This window comes from Malaya genurostris, chromosome 1 (assembly GCF_030247185.1).
Source record: "Malaya genurostris strain Urasoe2022 chromosome 1, Malgen_1.1, whole genome shotgun sequence".
Lineage (NCBI taxonomy): Eukaryota > Metazoa > Arthropoda > Insecta > Diptera > Culicidae > Malaya > Malaya genurostris.
In genome coordinates, this window is record NC_080570.1 from 24,996,090 (window position 1) to 25,017,510 (window position 21,421).

Sequence of the window (21,421 nt, forward strand, 5' to 3'; positions counted from 1 at the left end):
ACGGTGGATGTGGAAGCAATTCAAAATTCAATTCATGTAGTTTTGCCATTGTTTTAATTGGCCTGTGACACGGTCGTTTCTTTGCAATTTCAGCCTTCAAAGCTCCAACAACGCTATATAATATTCACTGTTAAAGGTATTTCCTTTCTCAAGATAGTCAATAAATATTACGCCACGCACATTCCAAAATACCGAGATAATAACCTGAACCTGAAGTTTTTAGCTAAAATTTTTTTTTGCATTGGATCTCGTTGTCACCCTTTTTCTAGGGGGAGAGGAGCTTCCATTTCCCACTTGCGAGGTTTGAGGGGCAGTTTGTTCGTTATTCGTCTCGTCATCCATTGCCGTGGTATTGCTGTTGATTTCGTTGCTAGTTACTGTAGATGCGTCTTGTTGTACATTGTTTGCGGTTGCTGGTTGGTTGGACGGTAAGCTGTTAACTGCAGCTGGTGTACTTTGTTCTATAGGGGTTACGTTGGATGGTTTCGTTGAAGGGAATACTTCACTGTTGTTGGTGGCTGTCACAGATGTACTGGGGTTGCTTGGGGTTGGTGTGAAGGAAGCACCGTTGTCCTTTGGTGTAGTTGTCTCCTTGTCCAGTTTATCACATGGCTTACCGTAGTGAACAGCTTTTTGGCAATATTGACATGTGGCCATCTGATTGTCATAGGTAACAAGTGATTTGCACGGGATTCTTGTATCCTGACCGAAAGTTACATAAGAAGGTATAGGCCTTTTCAAGCGCATGCGTAACAAACGTACGCTATTTAGAATATCGGGGGAAAAGTTCTTCCACTTTTCTTTTTCGATAGAGAGAATCTCTCCGGTTTGGGACATAGTTTTACGAATGTAAGGATCGATGGCGCTTGAGGGAAGATCATGCACGCGCACTTCTATAGCACTATCTTCCATTTATACTGGAATGTTGTACTTAATGTTCTCGTGCTCCACATAATACACTTTATTATTGTCTTTTGCGAATTGAATTGCATCCAACTCTTTATAAAACTGGATGTAAACAACATTATTTGTCTTATTGCATTGAAGTAAATGCACACGTTTAATGTCAAGATGCATTTGCTCCTTAAGCAAACCTTCAAGTTCTCGTATCGAAGGTCGAATTTTGCAATCCTTGAAGTCAACAATAATTGTATTCTTTCGTACCGACGGTAGCTTTTGTTCGTTTGGTTCACTCATTTTCGAGGTCGTTCTATTGTTCACTACACAATACTGTACTTGGTTTCTTCCGTCCCGAACGTAAGCGGTTTTGTTTTATCGACTGATTTGGATGAGATGTGGAAGCGAACTGAATAGAGCTTTATCATAGCTACTTTGAATAGAGCTTTCTCATAGAAACAATCCTAGTCACTCGAAATCGCTTTAAATATATTTTTTTCAATTTACCGACCATTGTTATGATTCACGCAGATTTATAATCTTTTTTAGATAGTGAATAATTTTTTCAACTCCTATGTGTTGCTCTAAAAATCATTTAAAATGATTGAAATCCCTTCTAGCCTACTTGAATTTAATTTTAATACCCTGAAATTGAAAACCAATATAGTTTTCGGTACGCTATAAATTAGCTTCTGCACATTTTCGGTTACCATATAAAAATATTATGCAATCACTTGAAAATATTGACTAGTGAAAATTAGTACCGGAGATCCGATGTCGAAAAATATCTCTTAATGTATATTTATCGAGGCACATTACGTTAGCTCTATGATGGAAAGGTTATTATGTTAAGGCTATTTAAAACCAGAATATTTCATTGTTTTTTTTTTCAAAAGAATATAGATTCGCATTCTTTTTAAAACAACTAAATTTTAGAAAACGTTTATAACTGAGTAATGATGAATGTTTTGCCTTTCTCTATAGAAAGGTATTAGAATTGCTGGAAAAACCGACCGACGGAGCCTCGGAGACCCATAGTGTTATATACCATTCGACTGTATTATTATGCGCTTAATTTTCTCAGAGATGGCTGAACCGATCAAACTTATGCTCGTTTAAAAGCTACTGTCGGGCCATTGATCAAGTTCAAAGATCAAATGGCTGTGACTTTTGGTTCCAGAGATATGATGGTATAAGTGACGTAACCGACAAAACACGCTGATTTCTACCGCTCTTATAAAGGGTGATTTTAAGAGCTTGAGAACTTTTTTAAACAATAAAACGCATAAAATTTGCAAAATTTCATCGGTTCTTTATTTTAAACGTTAGATTGGTACATGACATTTACTTTTTGAAGATAATTTCATTTAAATGTTGACCGCGGCTGCGTCTTAGGTGGTCCATTCGGAAAATCCGCTTTTTTATCGACAAATTTTGTTCAGCGATGAGGCTCATTTCTGGTTGAATGGCTACGTAAATAAGCAAAATTGCCGCATTTGGAGTGAAGAGCAACCAGAAGCCGTTCAAGAACTGCCCATGCATCCCGAAAAATGCACTGTTTGGTGTGGTTTGTACGCTGGTGGAATCATTGGACCGTATTTTTTCAAAGATGCTGTTGGACGCAACGTTACAGTGAATGGCGATCGCTATCGTTCGATGCTAACAAACTTTTTGTTGCCAAAAATGGAAGAACTGAACTTGGTAGACATGTGGTTTCAACAAGATGGCGCTACATGCCACACAGCTCGCGATTCTATGGCCATTTTGAGGGAAAACTTCGGAGAACAATTCATCTCAAGAAATGGACCGGTAAGTTGGCCACCAAGATCATGCGATTTGACGCCTTTAGACTATTTTTTGTGGGGCTACGTCAAGTCTAAAGTCTACAGAAATAAGCCAGTAACTATTCCAGCTTTGGAAGACAACATTTCCGAAGAAATTCGGGCTATTCCGGCCGAAATGCTCGAAAAAGTTGCCCAAAATTGGACTTTCCGAATGGACCACCTAAGACGCAGCCGCGGTCAACATTTAAATGAAATTATCTTCAAAAAGTAAATGTCATGTACCAATCTAACGTTTAAAATAAAGAACCGATGAGATTTTGCAAATTTTATGCGTTTTATTGTTTAAAAAAGTTCTCAAGCTCTTAAAAAATCACCCTTTACATATAAGGGTACCAATATTTTGGGATCACCTCTAATTTCGTAAAGCGCTAATGCTCAAAAGTTTAAGCACCTCGAGAAATGTTCTCATGCAAAATTTGACCTAAATCGGACATGCGTAAGGGGTGCTGCCCGGCGGTTGAGGTTTGAAAATTTTCGATCTTGAAAAATCACCATAGGGAAGGTACATAAAATTTCCAACTGCTTCTATGTTTTCAATGTCTTCGTTGATGAAACTTCAAAGACTTTCGTATTGTATCCGCTTCGGTCTTGTCCCTGCTTTCCTATATAGTCTTTTATGTCTGAAGCGGTACATACGATTATTACTTTAATTATCTAGAAATGATATCTAAATAATGGGTCTATTAACACTATTTTTTCTAATCTGCTCTGATTGCTTATATATTTGCCGATTCTTTTTGGTATTTTTTGCATACCCATTGTGGGATATGATAGATGAGTGATTAATAAGGAACTGAGTGAAAGTAACGAATGTCAATACTTGTAACTAACATGCAATCAAACTACTAGGTGTGCAGATTTTGGACGATGTTGTCCACGTTGTTTGCGGCTCCCGGAGGTGATAAAAAGGACATGATTCCATTCTCCTTTCTGAGCCAAAGGATAGGGGAAACAGAAATATTCAGTTAATACACATTGCAATATATGCACACATACATACCACCAATCATGGGATATTTGATTAGAATATTTCGTTTCTTCCACAGATTAGTAGGCAGTATCCGTTTCGTCATAATCATTGCAATGTGCTGAAGGCTATGAACCGTGTTCCTTCACGGTTCATGAGATCTCTCTTATTTCTGATAATATTAGTCATCCTTTTCGAATTAAATTCACCAGCTCTGGACGAATGTGATGTATTGATATGCATTCCATCTGCCTCAAGTTAATCCAAATTGGCGACCAATTCTAGGCATATAAGTGCTTGAAACTACCTAATGACCTATTGTCTATTTTAAGCACTATTAGTCATATTCACTCCGTGATCGATCTAAAAAACAAAACAATTCACAATTTTTATAAGCAAATGATAGGTACGACTGTGTCCTTGTAAGAAATGTAAATTGACTCAACCAAAGCCTACGGTCATATAAATTAAAGAGTCTATTTCGAACAAAAATAAATAAATGCAACATTTGCTTTTGATTATAACTTTTTCACGTGAACAAAAAATTATGAAATTTTGGATAAAATTTGTGTCGAATGAAATAGGATACTTAGCCCTTAGGCCAATTTTCACTAGTCAATTTTTCAAGAGATAGCATATACTTCCTATATGATAAAGGCAATAAGTGTACTTTTATAGAAAAGCATTGCTATCATGATCTCTTGATTACACTAACAAATAGGTACAAATTAAATAAAAGAATTAGAAATTCACATTTTTTTCACTTGAAAAATAAAAATTTTAATGTGAGGGTTGCACGCTATACAAAATTGAACAAAGCACGCTGCGAACGGAGCAAAGCCACACGTACCGTCGCGTACTAGTTTTGCATCGTCATTTTGAATGACGATTTGAATGTTTTGACACTCATCGCTCTATAATTTCGGAACCGGAAGTCGGGTCAGGATGAAATTGCACAGTATATTTAAAGACAATGAGAGTTTCAATTTAAATCATGATTCGTGAAAATCGGCTTAACCGTTGCTGAGAAATGGAAGTGAGTTCTGTTTTTCTTCACTATTATCGAAGCTTTCGGAAGCCGGAAACCGGGGACTAGTAGACCCAAAATAGTTTTATATATTCACTAACTAACAAGATTTGTCAACTAGATGAATTTAGCTGGGAGTCTTATAAAAATATGGGCATCGTTTCGCTGTCGCTTGTGAAAAAATACTCATGAAATTGAAAATTTTCACTAATCGCACTGTAATACCGGAAGTCGGGTTTGGATCAACTTTTCGAGATTTTTTTAACGAACTATAAGAACTTTTATTTGCTTCATAGTTCGTGAAAATCGGTTGAGAAATAACCGAGAAAATAGAGGGCGCATTTTTTAATAAATTTACACATATTTCCTTGTAATTTCGGAACCGGAAGTTGGATCCAAATAAAATTCAAGAAAATTGTATGAGGCCAAAAGACCTTTCATTTAAATTTATGTTTGTGAAAATCAGTTCAACGATCTCTGCGAGAAACGTGTGTGACTTTTTTTCCTTTTTTTTTTTGGTACATATCACCCTATAATTCCGGAACCGGAATTCGGATCCAAATGAAACTCAGGAACTTTGTATGGGATCTTAAGACCTTTTATATGAATCTAAGTTTGTGAAAATCGGTTCAGCTATCTCTGAGAAAATTGAGTGACATTATTTATCATGTATACACACATAAACAGACATTTTGTGATCTCGACGAACTGAGTCGAATGGTATATGACACTCGGCCCTCCGGATCTCGGTTGTAAAGTCGGTTTTCACTGCGATTGCATAGCCTTTCTATATGAGAAAGGCAAAAAGTCACATCGTATTACGATCACTAGCAGCAGTGGTGCTAGATATATTCAGGAATGAGCCATAGTTCGGATCTTGTGGTGATTTTTTTTTAAATAAGTCAATTTCCCCATACTAAATCCCATACAAACTTTAAACTCCGGGCCCGACAATAATGTTTCACGGTAGAAAGCTGCGAAAGAACAATATCGACAAATTTGTCAAGCAGCATTTGATGTGGCAGGCGATCTGTGAGTGTGGCAAATTGAGCAAGCCGTTGCACAAAGGTGGTTTTCTGTGTAGGTGAACCATTTTTACTTCACTCGAACAATTGAATCTGACCAGTAGTCATGTCTCTTGTCTAAACAAGCATTCGGTTCGTGCTCAAATGCAAGTTCACTACAATTTTGCAGTTTACGTTAAATGCGAGGAATGCGAAACATCTGTGAGGGACGACATTGTTTCATAATAGATATTTCGATTACAATTCTTAAAATGCAGTAATTAATAACTACTGTAACTACAGTCATGACGAAAGTGTTCGTGCAATCTATGATCGACATTTGATGAATTTAATTGAATAGGGTGCAAACCAATGGGAAGCTCTGTACCTTGTAAGCATCGTTAATGTGAGAAAAATTTGTGCTATTCAGCAAATTTGCAAATAGCAAACACTCGAAATCCACACTAGTGTGAAAATAATGACGGAACGATAATTGTAGCTATCATTATTACTCGATTAAGAGAAAAAATTCTCTCTAGAATGCTGTGTTCATTCGCAGCTCAAGTGCACGATTCGCATATTACCTATTTATAACGCTATTTGTTTTTATTACCACCAGCAATTAGAGTTAAGGTGATTAGAATAGATAATTATAGGGGCAAGGCAATCTAGTAAGATGCACAGTTACCGTTTTGTTCGTTGCTAGTTCTTGTGATCTGCTATCGCAAAGTAGTAGTTTTTTTCTCTATCAAAATAACTTTGTACTACAAAATTGCAGTCACAGTTCAACTGAAATCAAAATTTTCTAGTGCTACATTTCAAGTTCGAAGATCGTGTTTCTTCCGAGTTGAAACCACATAACAAACAGGAAAGAAATCGTATGACTCACCTTGTAACCACCACCACCACCACTAGACGATCCGGTCTTGTCATATTTGCTCCCACTAGCGCTGGGACCTCCGCCGCTGCCACCGCTACCACTGCCCTTCTCTACATCGCACAGTCGCTGTCCTAGCGGAGGACTGCCCCGTGCAGCTCGTGCTCCCTGTAGCAACAGGCGCCGTAGCGAGAAATCAAAATTAAACGAATTTCGACTCGTTCGGCGCATGTTTGTGCCTTCTCGTTAAGCTGCACTACAGAACCATTTATAATACTGCACTTGAATTAAGCAGCCGTTCCTGGGGCACCCGCTTGAAGAAGAGCCAACTTTACGTATCTTGTAATCACTGGCTTTCCGGAATAAGCTTCTCAAACACCTTTCTTTACTGATTGACAGCAGCGGGCATTGCTTCAACTTTTATGTTATTCTCTCGCAATATACACAACTCGGATCAAGTAACACTAACAACAACAGCAATAAATCACCATCGAACGCCTTTCAAAAAGGGCTAACCTTCACAATGCACTCTCAGATTTGTATTGTTTGCTCACTATTGGTGCGAACCGGAATCACTAAACACATTCATGCCACTGAGACTCTAGCGCAACTGACCGTCATCGAAGCAAAAGGTAATATGCTGGTATTGTGATAATCACTGACTTTTTTCTTCTTCTGCAAACTAGTGTCGACCTTGGCGACCGGTGCCCACTCTGCTTCAATTCAGTTCACATCGCAATCCGATTCGACAGCATGCGTACTAAACAATAAAAAAAAACCCGGCAAGTTGTGGTAGTGGCATCGACGCAAACACTGGCCCCGCAACGACAATTAATCCTACAGCTCACACGTATTCTTCTCGCTTCTGATTGAAGACACAACGAAAATGCGCGAATAAATGCAGATTATCACACACGATTTTGTTTATTCTTCTTGCTCTTTGCGTCAATTCGAAAACGCGTACACCACTACAAAAAAAGGCCTAGAGTGATTACACAGCTGCTGCTAGAGTGACGTGCGGTAGCTACCTGGACAATGCGAGCTCTTTCTTCCGCCGGAGAATTGCGAAGAGAAATCCTGAAATGATCGAAGAGAGAAAGGTTTCGGTTAGTTGGAGTAAAAATAAAAATAAATTGATAAATGATTAAAATTCATGCATTTCTCATTGCTCTTCTGATTTGAGGGAACAACTGGTCGTCGGTGTCCGTGGCAGTGGTACAACTTACTTCAAAGGGTAAAGTGATAACACAGAAAATATAACGAAATTCGTGTCTGTGTACCTCAATACGTTTGAATTGCACATAATTGCTATTTAGAGATGTCCGATTATCGATCGATTAATCGATGATTAACCCGGATAATCAAATTAGATTAGATTGTTTTTGTTAATCGAAATAATCGAATAATTCTTCTCGATTAATGTTACGATTAGTGCATGAAAATGAAAGCTAGGTTTATATTTTTTTCCAGAGTTTGTAACAAGTTCTTCTTAAGGGACGGGTAGGGTCAACACTTTTAAAAAATCATTTATATTTTCTAATAGTAAAACATTTCAAGAATATTCTGTGCAATTTTCAAGCTTATCGGAACAAAACTCTGGAAATTATGGTATCATATCTTTGCTTCTCTCATATAGAGATGCGAGGTAAAAATTTCTAAAATATTCAGACAGGGTCGCAAAAGTCTGTAAATCCGAAAAAAATATGCAGTCAGCAAGTATATCTTGCTGGCAATTTAAAAGTCTGTAATTTATGACAAAAGTCTGCGAAAGACTCGATTTTCAAAAATCTGCGAAAGTCTGCACAACAAAAAATGTCTGCAGCACTACATACGAAATCTGCAGATTTACAGACAAATCTGCAGATCTGGCATCTCTGATCTCATACTGCGAAGAGACAAAAGCTCAACGCACAGGCCCAAGAGATCTACTTCGATTGACTTGAAAATTTGACAAAACATTCAATTGTTTCCTTCGATATTATAGTCGATCTTCTATATAACAGTTCGGCTGAAAAGTTTGTATCGTTTAATAGAAACACACATTTTTTTGCCAAAATTCGTTTTTATTATTCAACATAATTGCCATCAGAGCCGATACAGCGATTATAGCGATCTTCCAACTTTTCGATACCATTTTTGTAGTACGATTTGTCCTTTGCCTCAAAATAGGCCTCAGTTTCAGCGATTACCTCTTCATTGCTTCTAAATTTTTTACCAGCGAGCATTCTCTTGAGGTCTGAGAACAGGAAAAAGTCACTGGGGCCAAATCTGGAGAATACGGCGGATGAGGGAGCAATTCGAAGCCCAATTCGTTCAATTTCAGCATGGTTTTCATCGACTTGTGGCACGGTGCATTGTCTTGATGAAACAAAACTTTTTTCTTCTTCAAATGAGGCCGTTGTTTTGAAATTTCGTCCCTCAAACGCTCTAATAACGCTATATAATAGTCACTGTTGATGGTTTTTCCCTTTTCAAGGTAGTCGATGAAAATTATACCATGCGAATCCCAAAATACAGACGCCATAACCTTACCGGCCGATTGTTGAGTCTTTCCACGCTTTGGGTTCGGTTCATCGCGTGCAGTCCACTCAGCTGACTGTCGATTGGACTCCGGAGTGAAGTGATGGAGCCATGTTTCGTCCATTGTTATATATCGACGAAAAAAATCGGTTTTATTTCGATATAACAGCTCCAAACACTGATCAGAATCATCAATTCGTTGTTGTTTTTGATCGAATGAGAGCTCACGCGGCACCCATTTTGCACAAAGCTTTCTCATATCCAAATATTCGTGAATAGTATGTCCAACACGTTCCTTTGATATCTTTAGGGTGTCAGCTATCTCGATCAACTTCACTTTACGGTCATTGAAAATCATTTTGTGGATTTTTTTCACGTTTTCATCGGTAACAGCCTCTTTTGGACGTCCACTGCGTTCATCGTCTTCGGTGCTCATATGACCAGTACGAAATTTTGCAAACCACTTACGAATTGTTGCTTCGCCCGGTGCAGAGTCTGGATAACACTCATCAAGCCATTTTTTGGTATCGGCGGCACTTTTTTTCATCAAAAAGTAGTGTTTCATCAACACACGAAATTCCTTTTTTTCCATTTTTTTCACAATAACAAAAGTAGCTTCACTCAAAATGCAATATCTCACAAACTAATAATCAGACAGCTGTCAAATTTATACACGTATCTTTTGAAGGTTGGTACTAACTGAAAATGGTATGGATTTAATTCTAGTGGCGCCCTCTCATAGAAACGATACGAACTTTTCAGCCGATCTGTTAAAAAGAAGGATGTAAATTTGTATGTTTGTAACGGCATAACTCCGAAACTACTGAACGGATTGTCACCAAACTTGGCACAGATACTTTTTGCTCTCCACAGATTCCCCTTAACAGGGGAGGTCATGCAATTTTTTATCTTACTTGACGAGAATCGATACCTTTTGAAGACCATAGATACATTTTACATATGATTAAGTGGGGGGGGGGGGGGGGGGATGATCGAGATGATGAGATGATCGTAAGAAGATTTACAAGCTTGATAAGATAGCAAGTGTCTCTATTAACGAAGCTCTCCGTCCAATTGTTTGTATATATCGTAATAATTCCATAACAACTCGGAAAGTTATCACCAAACTTGACACAGGTGAACATTCAGGGGTTTTGTTGGTTTGTGCAAAAAGCACATATTTTGTTTCTATTTCTTCGCGTTTCGCCTTCGGCTCGTCAGTACTTAAAGCAGTTCACATTGAACTGCCATCTCGTGCCTAGCAGTTCCACTTAAACCGCTTAGCAGACGCAAAGTTTGCACTACTTATGCAACCCTCAAACAATATTGCACAAGTGCTATATTATTTCTGACGTCTCAGGCGTAAACGAGTGACGGCTTATTACTGGCCGTCGCAGAATGTGAACATTTAGGGGTTAAGAAATAGAAACAAAATATGTGTTTTTTGCACAAACCAACAAAACCCCTAAATGTTCACATTCTGCGACGGCCAGTAATAAGCCGTCACTCGTTTACGCCTGAGACGTCAGAAATAATATAGCACTTGTGCAATATTGTTTGAGGGTTGCATAAGTAGTGCAAACTTTACGCCTGCTTAGCGGTTTAAGTGGAACTGCTAGGCACGAGATGGCAGTTCAATTTGAACTGCTTTAAGCACTGACGAGCCGAAGGCGAAACGCGAAGAAATTGACACAGGTACTATTTGCAATTCAGAGGTGGTAATAAGGGTACTTTTTATATTTCTTGGCGAGATCAGATATTCATTGCATAAGTGATCAAAAGGGTGGACAAATCTACAAAGTAAAATTGATCGGATTTTACGAAAAAATGGTACCTCTTCACCCTTACTGCATATTCCTGACAACTAAGTGTGGGTCACAAAAATATTCACAACAGGGAGGTGGAATAAATATTATTAACTAAGGGAGGTAACATAAATCTGATTTCATGAAGAAATCGTGCAATGAATCTGCATTTTCAATGTAAATTAAGAAAACTGTCGACTCAAGAATCGTTATTCTACAGTACGAATGAAGTTATGGTGATAAACAGCTTTTCGTTATAAAATAATCTTGATCAAATCTTGAGCGATTACGTGAAAATAAAGATGTCAGAAAAATTTTTATAACGAGGAGGGAGTAGCAAGTGTTCATAATCATGGAAGCCTAAGGTTATGTAGATCGGATGTGACGAGGAACGTCAATTCAAGTAAATTACGAGCGCATATACTTTTTTGGACTCAGAGGTTACCTAACTGGTATTTATAAAAGGAGAGCAGTTTTAAATGTTCCTAGCAAAATGAATCAAACGATTTTACGAGAATATCTTGAAAATTATGATTATTTTGAGATCTGAGATGGAACATTGGCCGTGCGCAATCTGAACATGTGCGGAGTGTTGTTCAATCGGGTTGCCGTCTAAGTTGTGTTTCACTACGATCTAAGAATTTTAAGTGGGCAGGACCATTTCTAAATTTTTTTGCGGCTTTGCCTTCACGGAACATTTCCAAGCAACGCCGGGTTATTCAGCTAGTAAACTACTATAAACGCGTTTTTCTCGAAAGCAAGTTTTGAAAGTCCGTGTCGTCCATCGTCATTCGGAAACTACTTAACCAATTATTTTCAAATTTGGCACACACTTTCTTCATGTGAAATACCACACCCCAACGTTTTCCTTTTCGTTTTTTGTTACTTTGAAGAGGCATTTATTGACCAAGTTTCGACTTGAAAAAAAGAAAGAATAAACGCAGGTAACTTAAAATAGGAATGAGTGATAACACACTCGATTAATCGAGTAATTTTATGAACAGTTTATGATCGATTAGTGATTGTTGAGTTAGTCGAGTATTTGATAAAGAAAAAAAAACAGGAAAAAACCCCTAATTACCATACAATCAGTTGTTAGTGACGGCTCAGCATTCGAAAAAGTGTGCCCAGGACAGGGAAAGATTTGTTATGTTTTACAGCAATCAGAACTTTGCGTCACCGCGATGCAAACAGGCCGGACAAGTGCGCATGGTATGTGTGCAAAGGCGGGGTCACACCGACGGGGACGGAATTGACCAAAACAAAAAAGTTAGTCCAGTGTCAAGAGTCGGTTAACCTTGGAGGCGCAATCGTTCGTTCGTTCGTTTGTTCAATTCTACCCTGGCCCAGTTCGGAAATTGTTGCTTCGATCGAGACATTTAGTCAATCAGGGCGAGAACGTCAATAGCTTTTTGCCAGTTCGCCTCTTTTTTATGTCACAGGCTGGGGTAGGGAAATAAAAGTGATTCACATTGAAAATGTTAGTACACATTCGTTAGTAGGAAACCTCAATTTCCACAGGCGTGAGCCGCATTTTGCATCGTGTTATTATTAATAACAACGTAATTTCATAACCTTGTGTCAACCAATGAATCTTTTTCTCAATGGATGCTTGTCACGACATAAAATCTGCTCGTCTACTAGGTGCTAATGTAATTAACTTTTCATACACACCCTCCTATCAGACATTTGATTGCATCTCTCATGAATGTGTTTCAACTGGAACTCCTCTTGAATCTGCAAAATTCCCTACAAGTACCAGGAAAAGAAAATTATTATTCCATGAATTGAATGAATAACATTATTCGTCTTTATTTGCAAACCAAAAGTTCGAACGGTGGGTGGGGATTGTCTTCGTGCTGGTTTAAGGTGCCAGTATCCTCATGCAAAACTACTACTCGGTGTGAGTGTGTGCAAAACCCGTTTCCCAAGTAAACGATGTTGGGAGCTAATCCCCATTGACTTGTAGCGGCCCGCAACTACTTTCTAAACATGCTGATTGAAAAAGTCGTTTCATATCTTGCACAGCCGCCCAACGTAGAAACCGTACACTTGCTACTTTCCTGCTTGTGTAAACACTTTTCCCATTTCGTGTGATTGCAACAGTTCATTATCTGTCAAAGTTGTTTTAGTGCACCGGTTTTGCGAACAGTGTTTCATGATGTCTTATCGGACAGATAGTAGGTGACGTCATTGATAAGGTTGTATAGTATAATATTCAAACGAAGTATGACCGCTGCTCCGATTTACGACCCGAACAATCATAAGACGTACAAGGTTGCATGAAATACGTCGCTCAGTATTGTATTAACTATAAGAATCCCGAAAATTAAAACATGCCGAATCGTAAAAGGGCCTCCTACTTTTGACAACCCCTTTAAGTATTTTGTGCAAAAACGGATTTACGTAGCAAAACCCGGTTATGATGTTTTTCGAGTGTTTACTTCATGCTCTTTTTGCGCAGGTCTTTTCGTGACAATGTTATTAAACGATTTTCGGGTTGAAAAAATAAAGTCTGACTTCTGCACAATTTCCATCCGATTTTTGTACTGAAAAATACTCGAGCGGAGTTCAAATTACGATTGTTGTATTCAGTCTTCTTTTGTTCCGTTTTTATTACATCATTGCCTGATGGCTAAACGGAGCAGGATCGGCGTTTACATTTCATGTATTAGAAATTATATTTTTGTTTTTTTTTTACTAGATCTTGTTGGTAACCTTTTCTGCTCTTATTTCTATTCTGCGAATTATTGTTTCCATTTCTTCTCTGTTGTTTTTCCAACCGATTAGGTTCGTTCTTAAAAGTAACGGACGCACCTAGTAGTATTATACATTGATTGCAGATCATTGTTGAGTTGATGTGAGTGTTGTATTGTCGCTAAGTGATTGTCGTAGGTGACAAACTATTTACATGGACTCTTTGGATCCTGACCGAAAGTCACATAAAAAGGTATCGACTTTTTTTGAAAACATGTGTAAAAAACGTATGGCATTCAGGAGACCGGGGAAAATTTTTCAGAAGAAGGTCGGAGCCAATAAAAGTCGTTTTTATTGACTCAAAATATATGAAAATGACGAAAAACAAATGTCACTCTCAGCTGCGCTTGCAAATTATAATAACCAGATCCGTGCCCAGCGAATGACAAAAGCGGAACAGTAGTTTCAAAACTATCTGTTGTTCTTTCGTTTACCGTTTTATTCATTTTCGGTTTTCAGTGAAAATCGTACAAAGAGTTTTGTGCCGGTTCTGGAGTGTAATAATTTTGAATTTTCGACACTTTTTAGAGCCTGACTTCTCACATTTTGATTATATTTAAGAAACAGTGTTTAAATTGGACTGTGTTCACCTACAGACGATATTTTGGTTTCGTCTTGTCGCAGGGAAACGAGTGACGTTAGCATTGATACTCACTTTTGCTGAAGGGAAAGACGCAATAGTTGCGTTTCTCTTCGTTGGTTACGAATGAGAAAGTAAAAAAACGAAGAGAAGGCTTTTGGTTTGAATCCGTCCATTGATAATACGTGATAATTCGTGACTTTTCCGAGGAGTAGATCATGCACCCGCATTTCAGTGGCACAATTTTCGACAAATACTGGTTCGTTGTGCTTGATATTTTCAAGTTCGACATAATGCAGATATTTGTCTTTAGAAATTTCAATTGTTTTGCACTCCGAATAGAATAGAGTTTATAGAACGTTATTAGTTTTATTCAGTTGAAGCAAACGCACTTGCTTCAGATCGAGATATATTCGCTTCTATTTGATATTTTCAAGTTCGACATAGTGCAGAAAGTTGTCTTTAGCTAATAGATGTAGTAGAATAGAGTTAATAGAACGTTATTAGTTTTATTCAGTTGAAGCAAATGCACTTGCTTTAGATCGAGAAGCATTCGCTCCCAAGGTCCAGTTTTGCACTATAGTCTTTTGATCGTTAGATTTCTTGAGATCGTCTTATGGTTCACTATACTAGGATAACGGAGGTATTCGGGCCATATATAGTTTGGCCTGGTGTTCGTATTTTTGGTTGTAATCAAAATAAAGTACATATTCATACCAAATATGTTAGAGAATGGAATAATTTTTAAAATTCTGAGACACGATGTACTTCATTTTGATTACACCCAGAATTATGTACACCGGGCTAAAATATATTCATTCCGTTACCTTATACAGTACATCTCGGTCGGTTGTTTTGTGTCGATTATTTTGGACGAGATATAAATGCGTGTTGTATTTCAGTAAAAGTGAAGATTATTTTTATGGTACTTCAAAAGCAGCATTTCAGCATTTTTTCAGTAATCGCTGGGAGCCAAATCAGGCAAATACGGAGGCAATTCAAAGTTCAATTCATGTACTTTTGCAATTGTTTTGATTGACTTGTGACACGATGCGTTGTCTTGATGAAACAAAATTTCTTTCTTTGCCATATGTGGTGATTTCTTTGCAATTTCAGCCTTCAAACGCTCCAATAACGCTATATAATATTCACTGTTGATGGTTTTTTTTCTCAAGATAGTCAATAAATATTACACCACGCGCATCTCAAAATACCGAGGCCATAACGACGATGTTCATCAGTTGCTGTCCACTCACATGACGTTTAGTGAAATGATGAATCCATGTTTCATCCATTGTCACATATCGACGCAAAAATTCCGGTTTATTACGATTAAACATGGCCAAACACTGCCCAGAATTATCAACACGTTCTCGTTTTTAGACAACGTGTCTCTATGACCACGTTTGAAGTCAGCCATTTACAAGCCATTGCTTCGCTTGAACGGTGTTTTTCCCATCAAGAAGCAGTGTAAAATTAAAACACGAAATTGTTTTTGATCCATTGTTCTGAAAATAACAAAAGTAGCGTCACTCTTAGGACAAAAACTCACAAACTAATAAATAGAATATCATGAAATTTTAATTACGATATTCAAGGGGGGGGTCTAAATGATAAAAAAAAACAATTTTTGAGAATTTTCTTCAGAATTATCGTGCAACAAAATTTGTGCAAATGTTTTGCATGATAAAATGGATCATTCGAACAACATTTTGTTATTTTTTTCGTGGAAAAATATTAAGAAATAAGTCGGTGAAGAGGTATTTTTGAGAACGCTTCTAAAAAATCATGATTTGCGGTGTCCACTGTATCTGAGATCAGACTAATCAGAATTGAACAAATCAAAGCAGCATAGATAGAGTAGAAGTTTTTCTAGACCCCAACGTTTCTGTTTGATTTTTTTTTTAATTTTTGGTGGTTGTTCCAAATGAAAACTACGAGTTTTCACGAAAAAATCCGCCATTTTGTTGCTGTAAAATTTCCCCAAAGTAACAAACAACGAAAAGGAAAACGTTGGGTTCTAGTTTTTTATATGTAGAAAGTGTTTGTGCAAAATTTGAAAACAATTGGTGCGGTAGTTTTTGAATGATGATTGACACGGACTGCCAAAACCTGCTTTCGAGAAAAACGCGTTTAAAGTTTGTTGTCTATAAAATCAATGGAAACAATTTATTACTCCAGGGAGCCCGTAGGACCTAACACTTTAAAACAATCATATTTTTTCTTTCATAATTTATTATAATGAAACATTTAAAGAATGTTTTGTCAATGTTTGAATTCAATCGAAATAGAAATCTTGGGTCAGTGCGCCGAACTCTTGCTTCTTCGCAGAATGAGATAGCCATAGATAAAGGTCCATAACTTTCAGAGTTTCGTTAGAATAGACTTGAAAATTTCACAGAATATTCTCGAAATGTTTCACTATGAGAAAATACAAAGAAAATAATAAATGATTTTTCAAAAGTGTTAGACCCTACCCGCCTCTTAGACAATGGAAAACGATTCGACGAAATGACACTTTCGGTGAAATGCTATTCGGTGAAACTCTATCCAGTGAAATGGTATTCGGCGAAATGTACTTCGGCGAAACGGCTTTCAACGAAATAACCCTGACCCGCTTGAAAGGCATCGACTTACCCATCACGAGGAATCCTTCAAGAAGAAGGAAGAGTGTTCTATGGTGAACAGTTTGTAGACATAATTGATACCTGAATGTCGTACGTTACAAGAGATCTTCTTGTCTCAACCCGACAAATAGAGGCATCGAGTTAGTGTGGCCCTTCTCACAGGACTCTGGAAGGCACCCGCACCTTTGTTACATTATCTTTTTTAAAAACCGGTATTTTTGAACTTGATGTTCTCGTACTCAATATTAAGCACTAAATCTACGCATTTAGCACAGTTTATTCAACTAAACAGTATTGTTACCCTTGCCGGATTGACTCCGCTAATATGAGGTTGAATTTGCCCCTCTATTGGAGGCCTCACGGTACAACACATTAACGCAGTAGCCCTTTTTTGTGTCCCAGTTAATTGATTCATATTAACACAGTTAAATGAATCACACACAATGTCGATGATAATGACCGCCAGCATACTCGGTCGGAGAGGTATTTCTAACAGGGATCAGCTCGAACGAGACAAAATACGCGTTGGCAGATTGAGAACGAAATAGGCCGAATGGTTTTGGAATCGAATAGAGTAAGATAGTAAGATTTTTCGTCCGTTTACTCTGATTAATGTGTCCTTCTCTATCGTAAAATGGAAAAGTGTGACGAAACTGGCGAATACAAAGTTATATCCAGAAGATATTTTGACAGAGACGACAGACATGTTAAAAATGTTTTATCCATTATCAACAAGCGAGCGACTAAACTAGACCAGTAAAACTCTGACTGGCTGCCGGAAGTTCTTCGGAAGTCTTACCGCGCCGCTTTTTAGGAATGACAAGACCTCCGACCCCTCCCCCCTCGCTTTCCCGTATGCCGTAGTACGAACAGATGTCTTGATCTGAGCAGAAGCAGCGAGGGGGTTTGTCTTATAAGTATAATTATTTACATCGTACGGTTCTGCTCTGCAGCTAATAATTGCTTCCTTCATTAGCACTGGTACCACTGGTGCACGTATATTTTGTGCGAACTGCTGCTACTAGAGGCAACTATACAGAGAGCATTACTATTTCAGGGTCACAGCGTCGCGGCCGCAGCACACCAGCATCAACAACATCGTCAGCAGTCTGTCATCAGAGCAAGCCTTATCGTAAGGAAGGAGGCCCATGGGGCTGGCGGTCCGTGCTATAAATTGGTTTCCGCGTGCGCGTATTTAATTTCACCTCATCTTCCTCGAGCGTGCATCCGTTTTGTGTTGTTTTTTTTCCCCTACAGTAAAACTGCCATCGCTGCTGGGGCTGTGCCGTTGTCAAGGTGCATGACTCCGTAAAGGGAAAATGAGCGTTTTGAGGGTCACACAGACAGGGTGGTAGCGTATCAACAGATAAAATGATGGTCTTCTGTGTGAGTGTGTGTGTGGCTGTGTGATGACGCATCCTATTTAATAATTTAATTGGTTCTAGTGCAGCTGAAGTCAGCCCTGCGTTTTTTTCATATTACATAGCCAGGTATTTAATCACACTAATATCGCTGATCTACTGACCTAATGTTCCAGCCACTGCCTTTGCATGGTTCGAGGACACTGACCGGTGCTCGTATAGCCTCTGTGGTAAGCACACAATTGAGCATCAATATAATCAACACTTGATCAAGGAACATTACCAACAGGGATGGGATCGATGATTAAAAATGAATTACGGGCAGTCCATTCAACAGTGCATCCACCACGGAACGCATATGTACGTAAAACGCAACTTTCGATAAATGCATTCGATCAAACTTGACACACTTTTTGACGACTATTTACCCGACGAACTGACCCGTATAGAGTAAATATGTATAGAAGTGGTTACGAACATCAAGGAGCAGCTGTGGGTAGATCAGGTCTAAAAGTTGAATGAAGTGTAGAGCGAAGAAAAAAAAATCGAACCACTACTAGATATTTGCAGCCGCTTTAGCGCCGACTGCGTGCATAATTGCCCCTAGCGATTGTTATTGTTAGTGGCCAGGTGTGCGCGACAGGTGTCGTTGGAGAACGACCGGCCGACCATTCCGGTAAACTACGAATGCCGCTAGAACGAGTCGATGGCGACGAAGGAGATTAACGCAAGTTTTGCGAATAGGTCACAAGGACATGTCTACGGGCGAATGTGTTTTTCGTTGACAGAGATATTAAGGTGCTGTGCCATTCTACGCAGAGATTGCTTGGAAAGCTAGTTTTTTTTCAGTGTATGAAAGTTGTTATTATTAAAACAAGTAGTTATAGAAGGAAACCGAAAAAGGTATGTTATTTTGGACACCCACGTTTAAAGTCCAACGTGGTTTGGTTCAGAAAATTGCGAAATCGCTGAGTTTGGTTATATCTACCATGTGCAGTATATTTTTCTAATTCATACAATTATTTTATGCGGCTCATGACCCCAAAAACTAAGCAGACCCGATCTATCATGTTAAATTACGCAAAATTGAGATCAAGGATTAAATTTTTTACTGGATCTTGTGGTATCCTGATTTCTAGGAGGAGAGTTATTCTCGTTCTTATTCAACATAGGTTGAGGGACCGTTGGCTCGTAAATCGCATATTCATCCATTTCTCCGTCGTCGTTGCTATTGTTGTTGTTTTTGGTGTATTCGGAGTCATTGTTTTGGAGCGTCTCTTGATCATCCGTAGTACTGTTTTAAGCGTTCGAGTCGATGTTTGTTGAAGCGGGTTTGTGTTGTTTCACAATGGTTGCTTTCTGCATAGTAAGACTGGTTGGTGATTGTATTTTTTTGTTGTTGTTAGACCAAACCTATTGGGTTCGTTAGATACCTATGCTGAACGGTTGACTTTGGTTGAAGATGTCTTTTCTGCAGTTCCAGTGCAGGCTTACCGCAGTAAGCAGGTTTTTCACAAAACTGACATGTAATCAGCTGATTTTCGTAGGTAACCAGCGTTTTATAAGGATACCTATCGCTCTAACCTCAAATGACTTCCTTTTTGATGAAAAGAATTTCTCCGTACTGCGGAGAATGTCATTGACAGGCAGTTCAATGGAACTGTCCATCACGTACACAGGGATTATGTATTTCACGTAGTCATGCTCGTCACTGTGCACCTCGTTGTTAACCGGAGCAAATGCAATTGTATCTACATTAAGTTACTAGCCTTTTTGAATTGTATTTCACATACATCATTTACGTCTTGATGCATTCAATCCTTTAGAAAGAATTCAATTTCGTTTGTTGCGAGTCTAATTTTGTAGCGCTTGAAATCAATACAAATTGAATTTAGTCGCAGATGCCAAGTTCCAGGCTTTTGAAAATCGTATTTGCCCATTTCGAATTCACTATCGTTTACTAAACTCTATTGTCTTAGTTTCTGTTGACTTAACCATAAGCGATTTTCGCTTGCGTTGGATGAGATACGAACACGAGCTGTGTTTTGTTGTATTTGTATTGTATTTGTATTGTATTTGTATTGTATTTGTATTGTATTTGTATTGTATTTGTATTGTATTTGTATTGTATTTGTATTGTATTTGTATTGTATTTGTATTGTATTTGTATTGTATTTGTATTGTATTTGTATTGTATTTGTATTGTATTTGTATTGTATTTGTATTGTATTTGTATTGTATTTGTATTGTATTTGTATTGTATTTGTATTGTATTTGTATTGTATTTGTATTGTATTTGTATTGTATTTGTATTGTATTTGTATTGTATTTGTATTGTATTTGTATTGTATTTGTATTGTATTTGTATTGTATTTGTATTGTATTTGTATTGTATTTGTATTGTATTTGTATTGTATTTGTATTGTATTTGTATTGTATTTGTATTGTATTTGTATTGTATTTGTATTGTATTTGTATTGTATTTGTATTGTATTTGTATTGTATTTGTATTGTATTTGTATTGTATTTGTATTGTATTTGTATTGTATTTGTATTGTATTTGTATTGTATTTGTATTGTATTTGTATTGTATTTGTATTGTATTTGTATTGTATTTGTATTGTATTTGTATTGTATTTGTATTGTATTTGTATTGTATTTGTATTGTATTTGTATTGTATTTGTATTGTATTTGTATTGTATTTGTATTGTATTTGTATTGTATTTGTATTGTATTTGTATTGTATTTGTATTGTATTTGTATTGTATTTGTATTGTATTTGTATTGTATTTGTATTGTATTTGTATTGTATATGTACTCACTTCACAGTGACATCAACTAGTTACAATACAGCATATCTCCACCAACATTCTAAAATGGTTTCCATAATGAGAATGCAACCGTTGATTGCCTGTGCAGCATTTATTCAACAGCAACACTTATGCCATCGAAAATCGATCTTTGCATGGAACCACTCTCGTTAGCTTGAGCATCAGAATACCGCTAGGCACACAGAACCCGCAGGGAATCACAGCATTGGCCTTGAAATGAAATGTTTTGAATGCAATTGACCGACCGACCGACCGACGACTATCGTGCGAAGCAGTAGTCATGCTACTTACACTTACAAACGCATATCGGTATGTGACCTTGA

The 21,421-nt window shown here is 37.7% G+C and overlaps 1 protein-coding gene across 3 annotated transcripts in view; it reads right to left on the reverse strand.

The window, feature by feature from the left end:
• LOC131435277 (E3 ubiquitin-protein ligase RNF19B-like) overlaps nucleotides 1–21,421 on the reverse strand; it is a 100,293-nt gene that overhangs the window by 56,356 nt on the left and 22,516 nt on the right. For all 3 annotated transcript variants that reach the window (XM_058602984.1, XM_058602993.1, XM_058602977.1), the window contains exon 2: nucleotides 6,629–7,693. In XM_058602984.1, coding sequence (XP_058458967.1) covers nucleotides 6,629–6,847 — 219 coding nt within the window. In that variant the 5' untranslated portion in view covers nucleotides 6,848–7,693. The remainder of the gene's footprint in view (nucleotides 1–6,628; nucleotides 7,694–21,421) is intronic.